Source organism: Procambarus clarkii, chromosome 36 (assembly GCF_040958095.1).
Source record: "Procambarus clarkii isolate CNS0578487 chromosome 36, FALCON_Pclarkii_2.0, whole genome shotgun sequence".
Taxonomy (NCBI): Eukaryota; Metazoa; Arthropoda; class Malacostraca; order Decapoda; family Cambaridae; genus Procambarus; species Procambarus clarkii.
This window is the reverse complement of record NC_091185.1, coordinates 8,153,617-8,174,236: the sequence shown is the minus strand read 5'-3', so window position 1 is coordinate 8,174,236 and position 20,620 is coordinate 8,153,617. Positions and strand designations below refer to the sequence as shown.

Here is a 20,620-nt window from a genome sequence, read left to right as displayed (position 1 = left end):
TCAGAGACTGGGCTCCTGGAACGTAGATCCTCAGAATCATCGACAGGTAAAACATTCCATGCCACATGGTTAGAGAACAAGACAATATAGGACACTTGTTCCAGGAAGGAGCAAAGTCACCCAGAAGCTTGACATACTCGCAGTGTCCAGCTGAGGTCAGTGACAAGATCAGAAAGAGCTACCAAAGGCACCTTGCTCAGAAGTAAACTATCTTGCAAGAGATGGTAAGGCATTGTTTTCTCTACATGAATGATACAGTACATCTTCTCTTGAATTTTTCCCCTTATTTGTGATAATTTGTAATACAATTTTATTATCATCATTACTCCTGTTTGTCATTTTACTTAACCCTTAAATTGCGCAACACGTCAAATGACGTGTTGAGTAACTTGCTATAAATTGTGCAGATGGAGTACCGCGCAAGATTTGAATGGCCAGCGGGTTAGAGGGGAGGCCCCCATACGCTGCCCAGGGGCTACAGTAAACAGCCGCCATTTTGTAAAAAATCCAGCTCGCGCTACCAATGTGTGGGAGGCCCTAGTTACCCAGCAGTCACCATGGTGAGCGCACGGCCGAACACCTCCCGGGCACACACCACACAATCACTTACGCAAGAGCAAATAACCAGTGAATTATTTTCTGATGGTGAGGAAAGTAATTTTGATGACTAACAATGATAAAGACTATACACAATTGACCGATGATAGTAACACAGACAGTGAAAATGAGTTAAAGCCTCCTCCCATGGCGAGGCCTACATGCTCACCTGTGCCTCCTCACCCACATTCAAGATGGCCACTGGCAAGGGGAAAAACAAAACAGAGCTTGATTTTCAGGGATTCAATGAAGAAAGCATTGATATTAGCAGTCTACATAACAAGTTGGTAAATTTAGATACTATAGTGAACTCTCATGTAGAAATAATTAGTAAATTGAAAGAAAGTAATGACCATTTGAATAGCAAAGTTTTATGTCTTGAGGGTTTAGTGAAAGACTTGCGCAAGGATAAGAATCAATTGGAAACAAATTGCAAAGCCATGGAAGAAGAAAATAAACTCTTAAAAATAGCTTTGGAAGAAGTTAAAGTAAATTTAAACATAAATGACTACAATAGGTTAGGCAAGGAAATTCAACAGGAGAAACAGCTTTTGTCAGCACAGATGGAGGAAGTTACACAGGGAATAGAACAGTGCATGAAAGATATGCAACTCACTTATGCACAAGTGGCCAAGGAGAAGGAAAAAATAGAAGAAGCAGTAAAGGAAGTCAAACACTGCAGCAACCAAGATAAAACAAACATTAGGCTGGAAGTGAGAAAAGAATTGGCATCTAACCTGAAGTTGGTGCAAAACACAGTTGATCGGAGTAAGTCCCTGATCATATTTGGCTGCAAAGAAAAGGCGATAACATCTAGGTCAGAAAGAGCTGTAGAAGAAGCTAAAGTAGTAGATAAAATTGTTGGCCTCGTGGAAGGTCTTACAACCAGAGAGAATGTGTGCGACTACAGGAGAATAGGCAGGTATGTAAAAGGGAAAGATCGACCTTTGAGGATCACCCTAAACGATGCCAAACAGATGGAAGAAGTACTAAGGAATGCTAGAAAATTGCAAAGTGATGAGGATGGGAAAGGGTGGTCGTTAAGACGAGATCTTTCAAAAGAAGATAGAGAGAAGCTGAAACTGAACCTCGCCGAGGCAAAACATTTAAATGAGAGCAGGAATGAAGAAGAAATAAATTCTTTTTTCTACAAAGTGATAGGGGTAGGCAAACCAGTAAAGTGGTACATAAAGGCAAACCAACAAAATCAATAGAGAGGGGGGGAGTGAAGAATAAGGAGAGGGGGAACAAGTTCCTGAAGATTGCATACACCAACATAGATGGAGTGAGATCGAAGATACTGGAGTTAAGTGATGTAATACAGCTGCAGACACCAGACATTGTTGCACTCACGGAGACAAAACTTGAAGATGTAATTTTAAATGAGGTCATATTCCCAAGGGGCTACTCAATTTGGAGACGGGACAGAAAAATTAGGAAAGGCGGTGGCGTTGCTGTGCTGGTAAAAGAACACCTAAAGGTGAACGAAATAATGACTGCCAATCCACAAGAAGTTGACATAATAGCACTAGAGATCTGCCATGAGGATGATAAACTAATGATAATAAATGCATATAGTCCACCGCCAAGCAGCACATGGTCAAAGGAGGAGCTAGATAGTAAACGTGAAGGTCTTATAACAATAATGAGAGAGATTATAGCGAGAGCGGATAACGATAGATCACGACTGTTGATAGTCGGTGACTTCAACTTGAAATCCATAGACTGGGAAGCATATGAAGCTAAAACAGAAGATTTTTGGACCTGTAAATTTGTAGACCTCATCCTGGAAACATTCTTGTATCAACATGTTAAACAAGCTACGAGGATGAGGGAAGGGGACGTTCCCTCCATGCTAGATTTGATATTTACCAGGAAGGAGGAAGAGATATTTGACATTCAGTACCTTCCTTCCTTGGGTAAAAATGACCATGTCTTTTTGGGAATAAAGTATGCAATGTGTTATAAGCTGGAAGTGAATAAGGAGGTTGAAGCAGTTGAAAAACCAGACTTCAGGAGAGGACATTATGGTGACCATAGAAATTTTTTTAGTGAGTATAATTGGACAGACTTGATGCTAGGCAAGGAAGTGAATGAGATGCAGTATCCACTCAATTTAACGGCCTCTTTTATACCGATCTGCCGGTATTAACGACCGGTTTGGGAGACCGGTATCTGGAGCCTGCTATACCGGTCTGCGGTCGATATTACCGACGGTCGGTATTGGGTTTGTTGTGGCATCAGCGTCCCCTCACATGGCGACCAGGCCACCGACCTGGATCGTCCAGAGTCATATATTACATCTTAATTTTCTTTTAAAATGATTCACTTTAATGAAGAAAATTGTAAATTATTATTAATAAAATATTTTGAAACAGTTTTTATTAAGCAAAAGTCTTTGTTTTCTTATTAAATACCTTTTATAGTATAGGCACTAGGTTTTTTTTTTCCCACGGACCTAGAATGTACTCCGCCGGGCCATGTGTTCCCATTGTTTACCGTGAACTCGCGCGGCTAGCTTCAATTGTGAAGGATATTACTGTACTGTAATTGTGATCGTCTTTTTAATTTACAAAATGCCAAAAGTTACCCAAAGGAAGCGCCTGACGGTTGCACAGAAGCTGGAGTTAATTAAGAAACTTGATAAAGGATATTCTCATGCACGAGCAGCAGCAGAGTTTAACATCGGGAAAAGTACAGTAAGTGACATCAAGAAACAGAAGGATACTCTATTAAAATATGTGAGCACAACAGAGTGTGCTACTTCTGGTGCTGCATGTTCGAGAAAAACAGTAAAGTCTGGTCAGTATCCACAACTGGATGCTGCAGTGTATAAGTGGTTTATTCAGCACCGCACAATTGGCATGGCAATAAGATTTGAAGAGCTTAAAGTTGCAGCAAGTAAACTTGCCATTCAATTAGGTATAAAAGATTTCAATGCAAGTGATGGGTGGGTTGGAAGATTTAAGGCTCGGCATAACATTTCAAACACCAAAAAAATTTCTGGCGAGGCGTCAAGTGCTGATCCCACTAATGTTGATTCATTCAAGGCTAAATTAAACGAGTACATTGTCAGTAATAATTTAAGCAAATATCAAGTATATAATGCTGACGAGACTGGGTTTATGTGGCGAGCTGTACCAAGTACATCCTTAACCAGTAGGATGCAGGAAAATATTCCTGGACGAAAGATAAGCAAGGAACGGCTCTCAATCTTGCTCTGTGCTAATGCTGATGCCTCTCACAGGACAAAATGTGCCGTGGTAGGCAAGTCTAAAAATCCTTGAGCCTTAAAAAATATAATGCAGGCATTACCTGTAATATATTACAATTCTAAGAAATCATGGTTTAATCAAACAATATTTACGGACTGGTTTGAAAACCACTTTTGCAAAGAAGTCAGAGAATTCCAGATCAACAAATGTGGAATAAAGGCCAGTGAGGTTAAGGCATTGTTGCTGCTAGATAATGCCCTGCTCATCCCATTAGCACGTTAATTTCAAGGGATGGCAGAATAAAATGCATGGCACTTCCACCAAACACAACATCCTTGATCCAGCCCATGGACCAAGGTGTTATCCTTGCTGCTAAACGTATGTACCAAACAGCAATGCTTGAAGATGTTTTAGTTGTTTTACCTAGCGAGGAAGATGAATTGACAGGAAAGGATACAAGGGCTCAAAGAACACTAGAAAATCTAAAAAAGTACACAATCAGGGAAGCAATATTCCACTGGGCTAGGCTTTGGAATAAAGTGAAAGAAACCACACTAACAAATTCATGGAAGAAACTGTTAACAGAGAGGCCTAGATGTGAAGCAGCAGTATCTGATAGTGAATTCGAAGGTTTTGAAAATGAAGCCAATGATTTTGAAGGGTTTGAAGAAACGATCCGAACAATGTTGCTCCAAGCTGGTCAGGGTGTACAAGTGAATGATATCAATGAATGGTTAGAAAATGATTACGATCCTGGTTATGAATTGTTAACTGAAGAACAGATTGCGCAAAGTGTTCTCGGAAATGACTCTGATGACTCTGATGACTCTGATGATGACTCGGACGATGTTGGTGAGGCTCTGCCTAGAGGTGTCGGATATCAGAAAAGATTGGAACAAGTTGAGGAACTCATTGAATATTCAATAAAAAGTAAACATGAGGTTATTGGATATTTTTATGTACACCTTACAGCCTTAAAGCAATGTCTCAGAACGTTAGCCAGAGAAAATCAGATTCAGACAAAAATAGATAAATTCATGATTTCAACGGTTCGTGAAAAATCTTCGTCGACAAGCGATGCTGCACCCGTCGATGCTGAATTCCCATCGACAAGACGTGGAGCATCCGCCAGCAATGAATGCTCTGCAAGCGATGCTGCACCCGCCGATGCTGAATTCCCATCGACAAGACGTGGAGCATCCGCCAGCAATGAATGCTCTGCAAGCGATGCTGCACCCGCCGATGCTGAATTCCCATCAACAAGACGTGGAACATCCGCCAGCAATGAATGCTCTACAAGCCATGCTGCACCCGCCGATGCTGAATTCCCATCGACAAGTCGTGGAACATCCGCCAGCAACGAATGCTCTACAAGCCATGTTGCACCCGCCGATGCTGAATTCCCACCAACAAGTCGTGACAAGTCATCCACTAACGATATAAAATATGATTGAAAGGCATATAAATTAGTGTAAAAAGTGTTGATAGAGTACAGTATTGTAAGTGTTAATGATTAATTAAGCCTAGACAAAAAGATGCTGTACAGTGTAAATATACAGTAGAAATAATTGTCAATAGTGAAGTAGAATTAGAACTCATGTGAATTAGTAGTAAGGCTAGCTGTTGTGTGAAGTGAGTGCCTGAAAATAAGTGTACATACAGTATGTACCCTGTATACAATATAAACAATATAAAACAAGCGCTGCAGAGGATGACGTAATCATCACAGCTTCGTAATCTTCAGCTTCATTAAAAGTAAGTCAATTTACCAATTTTATTATAGTATTACAAGATATTAATTGTTTTTTTTCAACAAAAGCTAAATATTAGTCTCTGCAAATGTATATTCTATCGTCAGCAGAGAAAAGGTGAGCTCAAAATATTTCGTCTTGGCTAACTCTCAGTGACAAGGCTCGATCGCCATTGTTATGGCATGGCCGCCACAGCCTGTGTCGTAACATTAAAAATACATTACCTGCACTGTTCAGGGTAAATCAAAACACATCTCTAAAATTTTATTAAGACAATATTAACTCACTGATTGATACATGAAATATTTTGCAATACAAAGGAATGAATCAATTTTTTCCCACCCATCTGGACTTGATCAGAGCGTGTTCACACATCATCCATGCAGCAGCCAGCAACTGGCTTAATCGTCGGCCGTGCACTAAATTGGAATGCAATTACACAATGAACTTTATTTAATTTTAGTTATACAGTATAAAATATATCCTACCTGAATGTTACTTGAAAAATTACCCGACCCGACTTAACTTCGGAAATAACGGAGCTCCGGAAATAACGACTAGGGTACAGCCCCATATAGGCCGTTAAATTGAGTGGATACAAAACTTGACATACATATGTCAAGTTTTGTGAAATATATGATAAAGGCACAAAAAAATTTATACCAAAACAGAGATGCAGAACTAGGAAACAGGATTGGTTCAATAGAAATTGCGAGAGGGCTAGAGACCAAAAGACACAAAAATGGAATCAATACAGGAAGAGGCCGAACCCCCAAACATACCAGCGATACAAAGATGCGAGAAACAACTACAAGGCAGTGAGGAGAGAGGCAGAAAGAAATTTTGAAAAAGGGATTGCAGACAAATGTAAAACAGAACCAGGTCTATTCTATAAATTCATAAACAACAAATTGCAGGTAAAGGATAATATTCAGAGGTTGAAAATGGGAAATAGATTCACGGAAGATGAAAAGGAAATGTGTGAAACACTAAACGAAAAGTTCCAAAGTGTGTTTGTACAAAATGAAATCTTTAGGGAACCAGATACAATAAGAATTCCAGAGAACAACATAGAGCACATAGAGGTGTCTAGAGACGAAGTGGAAAAAATGCTCAAGGAGCTCGGTAAGAACAAAGCAGCTGGCCCAGATGGCGTTTCACCATGGGTTCTGAGAGAATGTGCATCTGAGCTCAGCATTCCACTTCACCTGATCTTTCAGGCATCCCTGTGTACAGGAATCGTAGCAAACGGGTGGAAACAGGCTAACATAGTTCCAATCTACAAAAGTGGCAGCAGGGAAGACCCCCTCAATTATAGACCTGTATCATTGACAAGTGTAATAGTGAAAGTATTGGAAAAACTAATCAAAACTAAATGGGTAGAACACCTAGAGAGAAATGATATAATATCAGACAGACAGTATGGTTTTCGATCTGGAAGATCCTGTGTATCGAATTTACTCAGTTTCTATGATCGAGCCACAGAGATATTACAGGAAAGAGATGGTTGGGTTGACTGCATCTATCTGGACCTAAAAAAGGCTTTCGACAGAGTTCCACATAACATAAGAGGTTGTTCTGGAAACTGGAAAATATTGGAGGGGTGACAGGTAAGCTTCTATCATGGATGAAAAATTTTCTGACTGATAGAAAAATGAGGGCAGTAATCAGAGGCAATGTATCTGAATGGAGAAATGTCACAAGTGGAGTACCACAGGGTTCAGTTCTTGCACCAGTGATGTTTATTGTGTACATAAATGATCTACCAGTTGGTATACAGAATTATATGAACATGTTTGCTGATGATGCTAAGATAATAGGAAGGATAAGAAATTTAGATGATTGTCATGCCCTTCAAGAAAACCTGGACAAAATAAGTATATGGAGCACCACTTGGCAAATGGAATTTAATGTTAATAAATGTCATGTTATGGAATGTGGAATAGGATAACGTAGACCCCACACAACCTATATATATTATGTGAGAAATCTTTAAAGAATTCTGATAAAGAAAGAGATCTAGGGGTGGTTCTAGATAGAAAACTATCACCTGAGGACCACATAAAGAATATTGTGCAAGGAGCCTATGCTATGCTTTCTAACTTCAGAATTGTATTTAAATACATGGATGGCGATATACTAAAGAAATTGTTCATGACTTTTGTTAGGCCAAAGCTAGAATATGCAGCTGTTGTGTGGTGCCCATATCTTAAGAAGCACATCAACAAACTGGAAAAGGTGCAAAGACATGCTACTAAGTGGCTCCCAGAACTGAAGCGTAAGAGGTACGAGGAGAGCTTAGAAGCATTAAACATGCCAAAACTAGAAGACAGAAGAAAAAGAGGTGATATGATCACTACATACAAAATAGTAACAGGAATTGATAAAATCGACAGGGAAGATTTCCTGAGACCTGGCACTTCAAGAACAAGAGGTCATAGATTTAAACTAGCTAAACACAGATGCCGAAGAAATATAAGAAAGTTCACCTTCGCAAATAGTGTGGTAGACGGTTGGAACAAGTAAAGTGAGAAGGTGGTGGAGGCCAAGACCGTCAGTAGTTTCAAAGCGTTATATGACAAAGAGTGCTGGGAAGACGGGACACCACGAGCGTAGCTCTCATCCTGTAACTACACTTAGGTAATTACACTTAGGTCATTACCCAGTATCTACTCCAATTCACCCACGACCACACAGTTCCTGTGCTTATTTCAGAGTATGAGGATATTTTGGGCAACGAGTCAGAGGAAGGTGACTCATTTTCTGGTTTTTAGTGAAGTGGATTCAAAGCATAGTGTTACCGAGCCTGTTGCTAGTACCAGTGGTGTTACCGGGCGAGAATTTGTCGCGTCAGCAGTCTCTCACCCAGCCAAGCGCCACCGCATGGCACCACAGAATTCCAGGGAACAACATACAGCACATAGAGGTGTCTAGAGATGAAGTGGAAAAAATGCTCGAGGAGCTAAGTAAGAACAAAGAAGTTGGTCCAGATGGAGTTTCACCATGGGTTCTGAGAGAATGTGCATCTGAGCTCAGCATTCCACTTCAACTGATTTTTCAGGCATCCCTGCGTACAGGAGTTGTAGCTGATGTGTGGAAAAAGGCTAACATAGTTCCAATCTACAAAAGTGGAAACAGGGAAGATCCCCCTTAATTATAGACCGGTATCATTGACAAGTGTAATAGTCAAAATATTGGAAAAAATAATTAAAACTAAATGGGATTGAACACCTGGAGGAAAACGATATAATATCAGACAGACAGTATGGTTTTCGATCTGGAAGATCCTATGTAACGAACTTGCTCAGTTTTTATGAACAAGCCACAGAGATTTTACAGGAAAGAGATGGTTGGATTGACTGCATCTATCTGGACCTAAAAAGGGCTTTCGACAGAGTTCCCCATAAGAGGTTGTTCTGGAAACTGGGACATATTGGAGGAGTGACAGGTAAGCTACTAACATGGATGAAAAATTTCCTAACAGATAGAAAAATGAGGGCCGTAATCAGAGGCAAGATATCGGATTGGAGGAATGTTACGAGTGGAGTACCACAGGGTTCAGTTCTTGCACTGGTAATGTTCATTGTGTACATAAATGATCTACCAGTGGGAATACAGAATTACATGAACATGTTTGCTGATGATGCTAAGATAATAGGGAAGATAAGAAACCTAGATGATTGTTATGCCCTTCAAGAAGACCTGGACAAAATAAGTATATGGAGCAACACTTGGCAAATGGAAATTAATGTGAATAAATGCCATGTTATGGAATGTGGAATTAGAGAACATAGACCCCACAACCTATAAATTATGTGAGAAATCTTTAAAGAATTCTGATAAAGAAAGGGATCTAGAGGTGGTTCTAGATACTGTAGAAAACTGTCACCTGAGGACCACATTAAGAACATTGTGCGAGGAGCCTATGCTACACTTTCTAACCTCAAATGCTTTTAAATACATAGATGGAGAAATACTACAGAAATTGTTCATGACTTTTATTAGACCAAAGCTGGAATATGCAGCGGTTGTATGGTGCCCATATCTTAAGAAGCACATCAACAAACTGGAAAAGGTGCAAAGACATGCCACTAAGTAGCTCCCAGAACTGAAGGACAAGAACTACGAGGAGAGGTTAGAGGCATTAAACATGCAAAAACTAGAAGATAGAAGAAAAAGAGGCAATATGATCACTACATTCAAAATGGTAACAGGAATCGATAAAATTGATAGGGAAGAATTCCCGAGATCCGGAACTTCAAGAACAAGAGGTCATAGATTTAAACTAATGAAACAAAGCTGCCGGAGAAATATACGAAAATTCACTTTTGTAAATAGAGTGGTAGACAGTTGGAACAAGTTAAGTGAAAAGGTGGTGGAGGCCAAAACCGTCAGTAATTTCAAAGCATTATATGACAAAGAGTGCTGGGGAGACGGGACACCACGAGCGTAGCTCTCATCCTGTAACTACACTTAGGTAATTACACTTAGGTCATTACATGAGAAACCAAGACCCCTCATGTTCACGTGCTTTCACCTCACGTTCACGTAGCGTCCATACTTTGTGTAGACGGGCTTCAACTCCTGGTCCACGGTGTGCATCGCTTCCTCGCCGTCGTGCCCCTGTTGCATCTCGCAGGACACCAGGTGTACTTGTATGGAGTGACGGTGACTATTTTGTTAGGCAGCCAGTGATGGGTAGCCTGCATGAGAGGCAGCCAGTGACGGGAGGCCTGCATGAGAGGCAGCCAGTGACGGGAGGCCTGCATGAGAGGCAGCCAGTGACGGGAGGCCTGCATGAGAAGCAGCCAGTGACGGGAGGCCTGCATGAGAGGCAGACAGTGACGGGAGGCCTGCATGAGTGGCAGCCAGTGACGGGAGGCCTGCATGAGAGGCAGCCAGTGACGGGAGGCCTGCATGAGAGGCAGACAGTGACGGGTAGCCTGCATGAGAGGCAGCCAGTGACGGGAGGCCTGCATGAGAGGCAGACAGTGACGGGTAGCCTGCATGAGAGGCAGCCAGTGACGGGAGGCCTGCATGAGAGGCAGCCAGTGACGGGTAGCCTGCATGAGAGGCAGCCAGTGACGGGTAGCCTGCATGAGAGGCAGCCAGTGACGGGAGGCCTGCATGAGAGGCAGCCAGTGACGGGTAGCCTGCATGAGAGGCAGCCAGTGACGGGAGGCCTGCATGAGAGGCAGCCAGTGACGGGAGGCCTGCATGAGAGGCAGACAGTGACGGGAGGCCTGCATGAGAGGCAGCCAGTGACGGGAGGCCTGCATGAGAGGCAGCCAGTGACGGGAGGCCTGCATGAGAGGCAGCCAGTGACTGGTAGCCTGCATGAGAGGCAGCCAGTGACGGGAGGCCTGCATGAGAGGCAGCCAGTGACGGGAGGCCTGCATGAGAGGCAGCCAGTGACGGGAGGCCTGCATGAGAGGCAGCCAGTGACGGGAGGCCTGCATGAGAGGCAGCCAGTGACGGGTAACCTGCATGAGAGGCAGCCAGTGATGGGTGGCCTGCATGAGAGGCAGACAGTGACGGGAGGCCTGCATGAGAGGCAGCCAGTGACGGGAGGCCTGCATGAGAGGCAGACAGTGACGGGAGGCCTGCATGAGAGGCAGCCAGTGACGGGAGGCCTGCATGAGAGGCAGCCAGTGACGGGAGGCCTGCATGAGAGGCAGCCAGTGACGGGTAGCCTGCATGAGAGGCAGCCAGTGACGGGTGGCCTGCATGAGAGGCAGACAGTGACAGGTAACCTGCATGTCAGCCAGAGCTGCAGGAAGGGACGGGCAATGTGTGTGTAAGTGTCGCTGACAAGTGGTGGATCACCATGACAAGCGGCGGCTGGTGCGGCCCGACACTCTCCACACCTGCTCTCTCTCTCCTTCCTCACCAGCCCCCTTCACTCCCTCCCACACTGCCATCACCTGAGGTCACTTACCTCCTGTATTACGCTGTCATCGCTCTCCTCCGCCGCCCCGGTCCTCCTTGGGGTTTGGGATCAGCTGTTTCTCACTCACTGTTTGGCCGCACCATAAAAAATGGAGATGTTTGACTTTAACGGCAGACTATTCTATGTTATCATACCTAGCTTCAATGGATTTATTTACGACAATACAATACAATACAATTTTATTTAGGTAAGGTACATACATACAATAAATATTTACAAGGATTGTTTGACTTATAGGTAGAGCTAGTACATACAATGCCTAAAGCCACTATTACGCAAAGCGTTTCGGGCATGATAAACTTAAATGACAAGCTTAATACTAATTGAGCATAATGAGTAGAATGAAAACAAGAAATGAAAACATAGATGAAAAAGCAGCACAAAGCACATTTATTTTAATTTATTTATTTATATACATATTTTTATATCAGTGTGTATTTAATCTATATGCTCCAGCAGGAAAGTTAAATTATATTGATATTCAAGCCTGCGCTCAAGCAGAGCCCACATAAATAAATAAATAAATATGTTTATTCAGGTAAGGTACATACATACAAGTGATGTTACATTAATGGATTGATATATAGATAGAGCTAGTACATACAATGCCTAAAGCCACTATTACGCAATGCGTTTCGGGCAAGAAAAACATTAATATCTAGAACTTAATACTAATTGAGCATAAAGAATAAAAAGTGTTGAGGGACAAATACAAATAAAGATAAAAAAAAGGGGGGAACATGACTGAAAAAGCAGCACAAATACAATAGATTGACAGTGTTGATTAAAAAAAAATAACAGACATGGGTTGACAATAGAGGAGTGAGGTAGGTTACAGGGAATTTATTAGGTAGTGTTTAGTTTTTATCTTAAACTGGTTGAGAGAGGTAGAGTCTTTAACATGGTTGGGAAGGTCATTCCACATTCTGGGTCCCTTGATTTGTAGAGCATTTCTAGTTTGATTAAGTCGTACTCTAGGAATATCAAAACAGTATTTATTTCTGGTGTGGTGCTCATGGGTTCTGTTACAACCTTCAATGAAGCTTTTGAGATCAGGATTGGCATTACAGTTCAGCGTTTTATATATGTATAATACACAAGAGAGAATGTACAGTGACTTAATGTCTAACATATTCAGAGATTTGAGTAAGGGTACCAAGTGCTGTCTGGGGCCAGAGTTGGATATTGTCCTAATAGCAGCTTTGTGTTGGGTAATAAGAGGACGTAAATGATTTTGGGTAGTAGAACCCCAAGCACAAATACCATAGTTGAGGTATGGATAGATGAGGGAGTAATAGAGAGTAACCAGGGCAGGGCGGGGTACATAATATCTGATCTTAGAAAGAATGCCAACAGTTTTTGAAACTTTTTTTTATATATTTAGAATGTGACCCTGGAAATTCAGCTTGTGGTCGATGAGAACGCCAAGGAATTTGCCATCTAATTTGTTACAAATTTGGGTATTGTTTATTTTGAGATTTATCTGATTAGAGGATTTATTGCCAAACAGAATATAAAACGTTTTGTCAATGTTAAGGGTGAGTTTGTTGGCAGTTAGCCAAAGATGAACTTTCTCTAGCTCAGTATTTACTGTGGCATTTAGAGCAAGGGGGTCAGGACTGGAGTAAATGAAGGTTGTGTCGTCAGCAAATAGAATTGGTTTGAGGTGTTGGGAGGCATTTGGAAGGTCATTAATGTAGATGAGAAAGAGGAGAGGGCCAAGTATGCTGCCCTGAGGAACACCAATGTTGATGGGTAGGGTGGGAGAAATTGTATTATTCACAGAAACACACTGGAGCCTGTCAGTAAGATAAGATTTGAGGTATTGCAGGGAGTGTCCTCTGACTCCATAATGATGTAATTTTAAGAAGAAGGTTTTGATGGTTGACAGTGTCAAAAGCCTTACTCAGGTCCACAAATAACCCAACAGGAAACTCCTTTTTATCAAGAGCTGCGTGAATTAAGTTAATCATACTAATAAGTGCATCGTTAGTGCTTTTTTTGGGTCTGAAGCCATATTGACAAGAGCTAAGTATATTGTGTTTGGCTAGAAAAGAGTAAAGCTGCTTGTAGATTAAATCAATTACAGTTAAAGTGACACCTCTAATTAGTAATTGAAAGTTGCATGATTTGAATTTACGGTAATTCCAATTCTTGGTATTCTTGGCTTATCACTTTGGGGGTTCTGTCGGAGCACCCCCAAAGGTAACACAAATTCGTTGCAAGATGGTTAAGTGTCCCCAGCAAACTGCTTTAGCGTCTTCCCTTGGAAACTAAAACAGGGGATGCAGGGGATCCCGGGAGGAGGGTGGGCGTTTTGTAGTGTATCAGCAGAAGAGGTGGTGGACAAGAGGTCGCCGAGTCCGCGGGCGCGCTTTAAGTACCCCACTAGATGCGCGCGCAACTTAGTCGGTTAGACACAAATTCATGGTAATACGATTTCTTCCCACAGAAACTTCACCACTTTGGGAAGCAGTGACTATATCTTAGTGCCATCCACAAATTTGATGATGTGGTTTGTAATATTCTTATTTATATCATTGATATATATATAACAATAAGGGTAGGTCCTAAAATGGACTCCTGTGGCACCCCACATTATCATTTTGACCCCAAGCTCCTTTTCTTCGTCAACCTATCAGATACATACGGTATCTGTGCATGGGGGGTTCAACTACTGCAAACTATCTTAAGCCCATCTGTTGTAATCCACAAGTTGCACAACACGTACGTGGGAGCAACAGTCAGAAAGCTAGCCAAACCCTTGAGATAATGAAGCGCACGTTTGACTATAAGGAAAAGAAGGTAATGATTCAACCATATACATAAATCTCGGGTTCATTTGGATTACTGTATCCAAGCATGGAGACCTCATCTTCAGAAGGACATGCTCTAGATCGAGAACGTGCAACACCGGCCAACAAGTCATTCCAAAGCCAAGTCATCTGAATTTACCTGAATTTACCTGAGGGCCACTAATACTAATGACCTCGAAGAGGAACGAAAGCCGGCGGCTTGTCAAATGTCCCCCCGTTTGCCCTGATGATTTCTTCCATCTGTAATTTTGGCGTTTACGGCTTTGTCGGGTAGCCGGATCCATGGGTTTATAACTCTATGAGTGAAAAAGCATCTCTTCTCAGTTCGACATTGTCGCTTGTTGAGTTTGAACCCGTTACTCCTCGCTCGTGTTACATCTGACCTTTTAAAGAAATAGTCCAGATCAACATCCTCCAAATTGTTCAGTATTTTAAAGGTTTCAATGAGATCCGCCCTGTCATGCCTGGTGTAATTACCTAAGTGTAGTTACAGGATGAGAGCTACGCTCGTGGTGTCCCGTCTTCCCAGCACTCTTTGTCATATAACGCTTTGAAACTACTGACGGTCTTGGCCTCCACCACCTTCTCCCCTAACTTGTTCCAACCGTCTACCACTCTGTTTGCGAAAGTGAATTTTCTTATATTTCTTCGGCATCTGTGTTTAGCTAGTTTAAATCTATGACCTCTTGTTCTTAAAGTTCCAGGTCTCAGGAAATCTTCCCTATCGATTTTATCAATTCCTGTTACTATTTTGTATCTAGTGATCATATCACCTCTTTTTCTTCTGTCTTCTAGTTTTAGCATATTTAATGCCTCTAACCTCTCCTCGTAGCTCTTGTCCTTCAGTTCTGGGAGCCACTTAGTAGCATGTCTTTGCACCTTTTCCAGTTTGTTGATGTGCTTCTTAAGATATGGGCACCACTCAACCGCTGTGTGTAGTGATGTTAGCCCTGTGGCCTTCAACCATTCCTGATACGAGAGACGACTATATGAGAAAAGAACACTGCTTTCTCCAAAGAAAAAGCGGTGGGTTTTCTGAGGGAAGAAAACGTGTGTATGGCCAGCTGAGTCTGACCGCCCAAGCTGCGCGCGCAACGAGCCGAGGTTATATAAGCTCTGCTGCAGGCTGGGTGGGCCCCTGTTCTCGACAAGCAAGCAGCTGCTCACTTGCAAAATGCCCACCCTCCTCCCGGGATCCTCTGCATCCCCTGTTTTCTTGCAAATTCTTGCAAAGCCACTAACACGCATAGCTTTTCGGGCAGAAAAAAATTATAGTAGGTAATTTGTAGCAAAATTTGAAGAATATTAATAGGTACATTGTAGAAACATTGGAAAAATATTAATTGGTACATTGCAGTAAAATTTGAGGATTACAACAGGTACATTGTAGCATGATTTGAGGAATATTAATAGGTACTTTGTAAAATAAATTTGCGTTCAACATAACAACTATGATATAAGTTGCTAGCAGTGATTACTTTGGTGAAGTTGCATGTCTTAGACACACATGATGGGGATTGGGTAGCACAAGATACAGTGCAAATTTGCAGCACTAGGTAGGAAACTATGAGGAGGAAATTAGCTACTTTCTGGTTTTACTTTTGAATAAGGCATAAGTTGGACAGCTTTTTGATTCGTTAGGGAGTGAGTAACATAGACCAGGTCCCTTTATTTGCATAGTGTTTGCACAGATTTACCTTTTAACCTTTTTGTACCTGTGGGCCACTAATACTAGTGACCTCAAGGAGGACAGGAACCTGCATGGCCACTTGTCAGAGATCCCCCCATTTGTCCTGAAGATCTTTTCTATCTGTATCTTAAAACTTAACGGAGTTTTGGCGTTTATGGATTCAGCGAGAAGGCGGTTCCACGGGTTTACAACCCTATGGGTGAAAAAGCATCTCCTGTTTTCTGTCCTACATTGTGGCTTGTTGAGCTTGAGCCCGCTGCTCCTTGATCGTGTTACATCTAATATTTTGCAGAGGGTGTCGGGATCTACATCGTGCAATTTTTTTTTTTTTTTTTTGAGATATATACAAGAGTTGTTACATTCTTGTAGAGCCACTAGTACGCGTAGCGTTTCGGACAGGTCCCTGGAATACGATCCCCTGCCGCGAAGAATCGTTTTTTCATCCAAGTACACATTTTGCTGTTGCGTTAAACAGAGGCTACAGTTAAGGATTTGCGCCCAGTAAATCCTCCCCGGCCAGGATACGAACCCATGACAGAGCGCTCGCGGAACGCCAGGTTTAGTACGTTGAAGGTTTCTATGAGATCCGCTTGAGATTTAGTTTGATTCTGGTGATACTGAACAAATTAGACGATGTTGATCTGGACAATTTCTTCAAAGGTCAGATGCAGCACAAACAAGGTGCAACGGTTTTAAGCTCAACAAGCCACAATGTAGGACTGATAACAGGAGATCCTTTTTCACCCACAGGGTTATTAATTCATGGAACTACCTACCCGCCGAAGCCATAACTGCCAAAACTGTGCTGATTTTCCAAAAATATACCTGGAAAAGATCATCACGGCATATGGGGGGGGGAGACCTTAGACAAGCCACCGGCTTCCTGTCCCCGTCGAGGCCACTAGGGTTTGTGGCCCTCAGGTAAATCGGATAAAATTTTCGTGCCCAGAATCTGGCGTTAACGACACTTATTTATTTATTTATTTATGTACAAGAAAGTACATTGGGGGTTAAGGGAGAACATAGAGTTTAAGTTGAAATTACAATCTTGTAAAGCCACTAGCACGCATAGCGTTTCTGGCAAGTACTGTCTCTTACAGATAAGTTTATTAAGAGGTATATTGTAGCAAAATTTGAGTTCAACATAATAATTACAATGTAAATTGATGGAAATGATTACACTTTTTACTTTTTTTTTTGAGATATATACAAGAGTTGTTACATTCTTGTACAGCCACTAGTACGCGTAGCGTTTAAAAAAAAATGTTTATTTAGGTAAGGTACATACATACAATAAATTTTTTACAAAGATTAGTTGACTTATAGGTAGAGCTAGTACATATGTAACGGTTCTATTGTTACGTAAAGTATGGTGACAAATAAACACAGACACTAAGATACTATATATATATTTGGTCGAATATACAGAAGTACACAGGTGATACTTTGGTGTGAGTTGAGCGCACTGAGCGTCGGTACAGTATCTCGCAAGTGTCTGCTCTAGACCACACTTGAAAGTAGACTCTCCAATGTTCGCTACACCGCTGCTTATATTGCTTGGGCAACACCTCACCGTGTTGCCCGGGCAACGCCTCACCTCATTCATCTCCAAAGGTTGACAGGAATATTAACACTATATTTGGAGCGAGTATATTATTGGGATAATCTACTCGCTACAGAACTCCCCCTCCCAGGGGATGAAAGGAAAAATAATTGATCAAGGAACTTAGCTGGTCGGTGAATTGTTCGCCCTGCTCGCGTTACATAACCATCAAAGTTAACTTCCTCCTCTTCGCTGATGTCATCTAACTGGGGTCGTAGGAGGATCCTGTGCTGGGAGGTCGTCCGTCGTCGTAGGAGGGTTGTGGTGCGGCTGGTAATTGGGGTCGAAAAGTGAACTGCGTAGTCGGCGGATGTGTCTCTGGATTTAGCAGTGTCGCAGACGTTGAGACGAAGCCTGGAGCAGAGCAGAGAGCTGAGTGAGGCCGGAGTCGTGGAGCTCTATGTGGGAGAGCGTGGCGGCTCGATTGAGATTTGTGAGTGTCTAAACTCGGGGAGCGAGAGCGTGGCGGCTCGATTGAGAATTGTGAGTGTCTAAACTCGGGGAGCGAGAGCGTGGCGGCTCGATGCGGTCGTAGTCTGCTGTCTGCTCTGTGTCGAAGCTGTAGCGTCTTGGGTTGATTAGGACTGTACACGCCGAGTACTACATTGTTGACTGTGGAAATTGTAGTCTGGTACCAAAAGATGTAGGCAGTGTGTGGACAAGCTCGGTGTAGCAGGAGAGAAGAATGTGCATAATTGTTGCGTCCTTGGGTCGCTGGTGGAGCATTTAGATCCGGGGCGGATGGGGTCGGGCACCAGGACATTAGGAGGTAATGTAGGCACGTAGTTAGGACAACGAGGGAATCACTGCTAGAGCTGAATTGTCCTGGAGGCGACGAAGAGTCGGAAACGCAAGCTGTAAGTCCTGTACTGCGCAAAGTGCTTGAGTCGGCAGAGTATCAGAATGCAGTGAACGTGAAGATGAATCTGACGAAAGAGCAGCTTTCGTGGGCGCCCCTGTAGAACAAGCAGTGCCCTGGCAGCGACGGAGAGTCGGCAGGACAGGCTGTAGATCCAACATTATGTAGTTACTGATGAAGCTGCCAGATGAGTGAGTAGTGATCGTGGAGCAGCAAGCCGTAGTAGATGAAAATGCAGAGATGATCGCGATGAAAATCATAGCTGTGGCAAGGGTGTTGGCAACGTTCCACGACAGGTGGCTGCGGTCCACAGCAAGCAGCAGCAGTGGAGGTCCAGTGAGAGTCCATGTTGTAGTCCATCGTGGGTATCGTCGCTGGGCTGGGTATCGTCGAAACTCTCTGGGGTCACCAATGTAACGGTTCTATTGTTACGTAAAGTATGGTGACAAATAAACACAGACACTAAGATACTATATATATATTTGGTCGAATATACAGAAGTACACAGGTGATACTTTGGTGTGAGTTGAGCGCACTGAGCGTCGGTACAGTATCTCGCAAGTGTCTGCTCTAGACCACACTTGAAAGTAGACTCTCCAATGTTCGCTACACCGCTGCTTATATTGCTTGGGCAACACCTCACCGTGTTGCCCGGGCAACGCCTCACCTCATTCATCTCCAAAGGTTGACAGGAATATTAACACTATATTTGGAGCGAGTATATTATTGGGATAATCTACTCGCTACACATACAATGCCTAAAGCCACTATTACGCAAAGCGTTTCGGGCAGGAAAAACATTAATGACTACAGCTTAAAACTAATGGGTAAAAAGAATAAAATGTGTTGAGAACAAAAAATAGAGGTAAAAGAAGGGGGAACATGGCTGAAAAAGCAGCACAAATACAATTACAAATTATTACAGAAAATTACATTCAAACAGCGTTGATTTGAAAAACAAAAAAACAAAAAATATACATGGGTTGACAACAGGGGGGTAAGGTGGGTTACATGGAATTTATTAGGTATAGCTTCGTTTTTAACTTAAACTGGTTGAGAGAGGTACAGTCTTTAACATGGTTGGGAAGGTCATTCCACATTCTGGGCCCCTTGATTTGTAGAGCATTTCTAGTTTGATTTAGTCGTACTCTAGGAATATCAAAACTGTATTTATTTCTGGTGTGGTGCTCATGGGTTCTGTTACAACCTTCTATGAAACTTTTGAGATCAGGATTGGCATTATAGTTTAGCGTTTTATATATGTATAATACACATGAGAGAATGTGCAGTGACTTAATGTCTAACATATTCAGAGATTTGAGTAGGGGTACCGAGTGATGTCTGGGGCCAGAATTGGATATTGTCCTAATAGCAGCTTTGTGTTGAGTAATTAGAGGACGTAAGTGATTTTGGGTAGTAGAGCCCCAAGCACAAATACCATAGTTGAGATATGGATAGATAAGGGAGTAATAGAGAGTCACCAGGGCAGGGCGTGGTACATAATATCTGATCTTAGAAAGAATGCCCACAGTTTTTGAAACTTTTTTTGATATGTTTAGAATGTGTCCCTGGAAATTCAGCTTGTGGTCAATGAGAATGCCAAGGAATTTGCCATCTAATTTGTTACAAATTTGGGTATTGTTTATTTTGAGATTTATTAGATTAGAGGATTTATTGCCAAACAGAATATAGAAAGTTTTGTCAATGTTAAGGGTGAGTTTGTTGGCAGTTAGCCACAGATGGACTTTATTAAGCTCAGTATTTACTGTGGCATTTAGAGCAAGGGGATCAGGACTGGAGTAAATGAAGGTTGTGTCATCAGCAAATAGAATTGGTTTGAGGTGTTGGGAGGCATTTGGAAGGTCATTAATGTAGATGAGAAAGAGGAGAGGGCCAAGTATGCTGCCCTGGGGAACACCAATGTTGATGGGTAGTGTGGGAGAAATTGTATTATTCACAGAAACACATTGGAGCCTGTCAGTAAGGTAGGATTTGAGGTATTGTAGGGAGGTTCCTCTGACACCATAATGATGTAATTTAAGAAGAAGGTTTTGGTGGTTGACAGTATCGAAAGCTTTACGCAGGTCCACAAATAACCCAACAGGGAACTCATTTTGATCAAGAGCTGTATGAATCGAG

At 42.3% G+C, this 20,620-nt stretch overlaps 2 protein-coding genes across 3 annotated transcripts in view; one reads left to right on the top strand and one right to left on the bottom strand.

Annotated features, from left to right (window-relative positions):
- The window catches only part of LOC123756089 (DNA damage-regulated autophagy modulator protein 2), a 72,462-nt gene extending 60,876 nt beyond the window's left edge, over positions 1-11,586 (bottom strand). The window contains exon 1 of one of the 2 annotated variants that reach the window (XM_045739077.2): positions 11,502-11,586. The gene's annotated coding sequence lies outside the window, so the exon portion shown is untranslated. The remainder of the gene's footprint in view (positions 1-11,501) is intronic. The other variant, XM_045739078.2, reaches the window with a different exon arrangement.
- LOC138371581 (tigger transposable element-derived protein 7-like) lies at positions 3,462-3,884 on the top strand. Its single transcript, XM_069336466.1, has one exon. It carries the CDS (start codon positions 3,462-3,464, stop codon positions 3,882-3,884), a length of 423 nt encoding a protein of 140 aa, XP_069192567.1.
- Positions 11,587-20,620: the final 9,034 nt, after the last annotated feature.